Raw genomic sequence first — 4,314 nt, forward strand, 5'->3', positions numbered from 1 at the left:
CTCCCTCTCTCTCTCTCTCTCTGTCTCCCCCCTCTCTGTATGTGCGTGTGTGTGTGTGTGTGTGTGTGCGCGCGCGCACAAGCGTGCACGCGCGCCTGTGTGTGTGTGCGCATGTGCACGCGTGTGTAGTATGTCTTTCTCCCCGTCTCCCCCTTTCTTTATCTTATTCTCCGGTTCTATCAAGCTTCACATGTCCGGTACAGAATTCTAACCACAATATGAATGATTGAAATTTATAATCATTGAATTTGTCGAATATTACTTCTATAACTTACTGTCAGTCAGAGAAAGCGATGTAATATCATCCCAAAATTTAACATATAAATCCAAGACCAATGCAACTCCTTTATATGAGCACCTAGAAAGTTGGCTGACATTTATTCTCTCCCCGACTTTACCAGGCATCAGAAGACTTTCTGAGCTACCCGATGTGGGGGATGGTTGTCTGTTTCTCTCTGATGGTCCTGGCAATACTTCCTGTCCCAGTGGTGTTCATCATTCGTCGCTGCAACCTCATAGACGATAGTTCTGGTAACTTGGCCTCTGTGACCTATAAGAGAGGAAGAGTCCTGAAAGAACCTGTGAACTTGGAAGGAGATGATGCAAGCCTCATTCATGGAAAGATACCAAGTGAAATGTCATCTCCAAATTTTGGTAAAAATATTTATCGAAAACAAAGTGGTTCCCCGACACTGGACACCGCTCCGAACGGACGCTATGGGATTGGGTATTTGATGGCAGACATGCCAGATATGCCGGAGTCTGATCTGTAGCTGAGAGAAAGTAGGGGTTGAGTTTGGTTAATTTTTATCAATGAGCATTGGTTCTACCATGAGAAGCATTGGGCTTCACTTACCACAAAGTGATCTCAGGTGTCTATGGCTGTGATCTTTAATCCCAACAGTTTAAGACCGTTTCAAGAATAGCAATCCTCAGTTTACATTTGCAAAGAAATGATTGCAGACAAAGCTTACATCGACTGAGGTCATATTTTGCCAGGATTTTTTTAAAAAAGCACTTTGGCATTTTTTCAAGTATTTCTATCTCTTAAAAAAAAGGTGTTACCTCAGTTTCTAATAATTTCTGGATTTAATATTATTGGCAATTTAAAGAAAAATCCCTGGTATATCTTACAATTCATAATTTTGCCTTCGGAGTAAGTTTCAGTATTACCAGTAACAGTTGTGTGAGCCGGTGCCACTCCATGAGCACAGTTCCATGAGTGTGTTCTGTAGATAGTCTGTACTTAATTTTGGTAGCATTGAAATCTTCTTAGGCACTTAGTAGGAGAAAACTGCAAAGTATTTTCTTATATGATAGCTGCATAGAGCAATAGTATCAAAGAATAAGAAGGCACTGTTGCTGGATGAGAGAGAGGTTAGGTCCAGATGTGACTGAGGGTTCCATGTGGTGGCTTGTATATTTTGTGTAAAATAGGTGTGTGGAAACGATTGAAGAGAGTGATTCCATACTCTCAAGAATTATGCAGGCTGCATTTTTCTTATGCCGTGTGCCTAAAAACCTACTGAATATTTATTGTGGTTTTGAGATCACTTATAGTATATTTCTATAATATACTTGCAAATGTATAGAGATGCCTATCAGGACTGTTAAGTGCTGATTTGAAAACTTGAAGCAAGATAGCGTTTGATTTCATATGTTTCTGTTTTGCTTCATTTTATGCAAAGACAAATTCTTTTTTAAGTGATTGTTAAAACTGTATGGCATTACATTTTAACCTACCAATAAACAAAGTTTAAACAACGGTGTTTGTTTCCCTCATTGATTTTGTTTGGATCACCTGAACTGGATTATGCTTCTTACAACTCCTCTCAGACTGTCTTGCATTTCAGGCAGGACTTAAGCATTTAATAATAATCATCACATTCCAAGTCGGATTAGCAAAGTCACAGGGCTGAGACCACTTTCCAGACAAGTAAACAAGAATTTGATAATTGAGTGGTGCTTTAATGTAGTCTCGTAACATGGAAAAATGCATATAGCTTCTAGCAAAACTATGTATGCAGTTGAGTACCTCAACTGTTTCATGTCTGTGGTTAGCTAAAGAACAGGACATGTACATAAAACAATTTTGAATACACATTAGAATGTTTGTAATTGTAATCAGATTTCTTTCATCTCTATCTTCCTTCTTTCCTTTACCGGATATTAAACCCGGCATACTGTACAATCTAGGGAAGTGCTCTACCACTGAGTTATAATGCTTTACCAGTCATTTTAATATCCATCATTTAGATTACTCATTGATTTGTCACACATGATTATAAGTCTGTTTCTCCCCATTTTCTCCCCTACCTTGATGTATTGTTCTCCCTTCGATTTCCAACTACATTGGTTACAAAAAACAAACAAAACAAAACAACAGCAAAAATACATGTAAATCAAAGAATGTAATATTTGACTTTCTGTTTCTGAATTCTTTCACATCATTGGATCCTTCTGTGCAGTCACAGATGGTAGTATCTTGCTTTTTTTTTTAAGGCTAAGTAATGTTCCACTGCTTTTTGTATCCCTCAGTGCTTTGATGGACACATATACTGCTTGTAAACACTCAGTCTTTCTGACGATATTGCCGTAGACAGCTCTGTGAGGGTATGATTTTATTTCTCTTCTTGTGAAGTTTGTAGTTTGGGATCCTTCCTACAGTAAAAACAGATCTCTGTCTTCTACTTGAAAACACAAGGAACATTAACCAAGAAGTTAGAGCCAAGTGAAATGTCCCCATTTTTAATACTGCAATGTGGTCAGTTGTTGCCTTGGTTTCAGTGTCTATTAAATAAAAGTCTGAGCAATGTATAATAGTTCCTATCTGTGAGCCCAGTACTCAGAAGATACAGCAGAGGTATTGCTGCGTTTCAAATTCAGACTTATCTACATAGTGAAATAGATAGGCATAGTGCTAATAGATGCCCTGTCTCTAAATAAATAAGTAATTAATAAGATAGGCATCACTTCTCATACACACTGAATCAATGCAGCGTGATAAAACCTAGGGACAACCACCATTTGCTTACTCATTCCTAATGCCAGTGTGAGTTGTATCTATACTTTTCCAGTGACTGTAGTATATAGCAGCAACAGCAGTAGCAACAACAGACAGTAATTTAAAATATCTTTCTCTATAATCTAAAATTTGAAGTTAATTGTTTTTCTATACTGCCTCTGCAAGACTTGGCAAAGGAAAGAGACGTCTCCTTGCAACTACAAGGTAGACTGAAAGTGGTAGAATCCTTACTATGGTGCTGAGAATAACACGAATGATGAGAGGAAATGCCCATAGGGGTGGGTTTGGGGTCTCAGTGTAGGAGACTTTGTCACAATACAACCAGGTTATGGAACACAACTGAATTAAGATGTATTTGTGTTTCTGTACATTTGTGTAATTTACAATAGCATTTGCTTATGGTTAGTTTTCTTTGTGTTGGTAAAGCAATGAATTTATTGTATTTGCTCCTAGTGCATGGGTGAGGGGTCACTTATTGAAACATGAGTATACTGTAACAATTTCATTACTGCAAATCCTATTCCATCATGGATAACAGCATGGACAGTACATCATGGGGTTCCCCTTCCATCAACTTTTCATTTTCTATGCATTCTAGTATCTCCCAAGATTACTGACAATGGGAGGTTGTCAGGGAAATGTAAAGGATACAGATATAAGAGCCTCTCCTTTTCTACTAGGAAGTGGTGATATACTTTCTAGATTACACTCAGCTTTAGGAAGGAAGATAAAATTATGTTGAGATGTCTCAGTGCATTGACTCCTACCCTGACAACACGAGCTTAATTCCAAGAAGCCACAGAGTAGATGAAGAGACTTCCACTTGTGTGCTATGACATCTTAACATACACATACACACACACACACACACACACACACACACACACACACACACACACATATATATATACAAAATAATATTTTAAAATTATTTTTAAATTCCAAGTCCTTCACATATAGTGTTCTTTGTGGGATTTCTGAGTTTGTGAAAGACTAGGACACTGTGGTGATATCTTTTCTTTGTGCCTGTCTCAAATATAGCTGTTTTCCTTCTTTTTGTTCATGTTTCTGATGTGTTAGATTTTATTCTATCTTATGGTATTATACTTACTTTATTATCATCCCTTGAAATCCCATTTATTTTCTAATGAGATACAAAAAGGGCATGAATCAGAATGAAAGGAGAAGGGAGGAATTGAGGACTAGAGAGAAGAAATGTTAACTATGATATATGATAAAAATTATTTTCAATGCAAGGAAAAAAATTAAAAATAACATTTTTCTATACA

General features: G+C 37.3%; 1 protein-coding gene across 2 annotated transcripts in view; it reads left to right on the forward strand.

Annotated features, from left to right (window-relative positions):
• Slc6a15 (solute carrier family 6 member 15) overlaps positions 1 to 1,767 on the forward strand; it is a 53,920-nt gene extending 52,153 nt beyond the window's left edge. For both annotated transcript variants that reach the window (XM_028754597.1, XM_028754596.1), the window contains exon 12: positions 402 to 1,767. In XM_028754597.1, the coding sequence (XP_028610430.1) occupies positions 402 to 773 (372 nt within the window). In that variant the 3' untranslated portion in view covers positions 774 to 1,767. The remainder of the gene's footprint in view (positions 1 to 401) is intronic.
• Positions 1,768 to 4,314: the final 2,547 nt, after the last annotated feature.

The sequence above is a fragment of the Grammomys surdaster genome, unplaced genomic scaffold (assembly GCF_004785775.1).
Source record: "Grammomys surdaster isolate TR1022 unplaced genomic scaffold, NIH_TR_1.0 126028, whole genome shotgun sequence".
Taxonomy (NCBI): Eukaryota; Metazoa; Chordata; class Mammalia; order Rodentia; family Muridae; genus Grammomys; species Grammomys surdaster.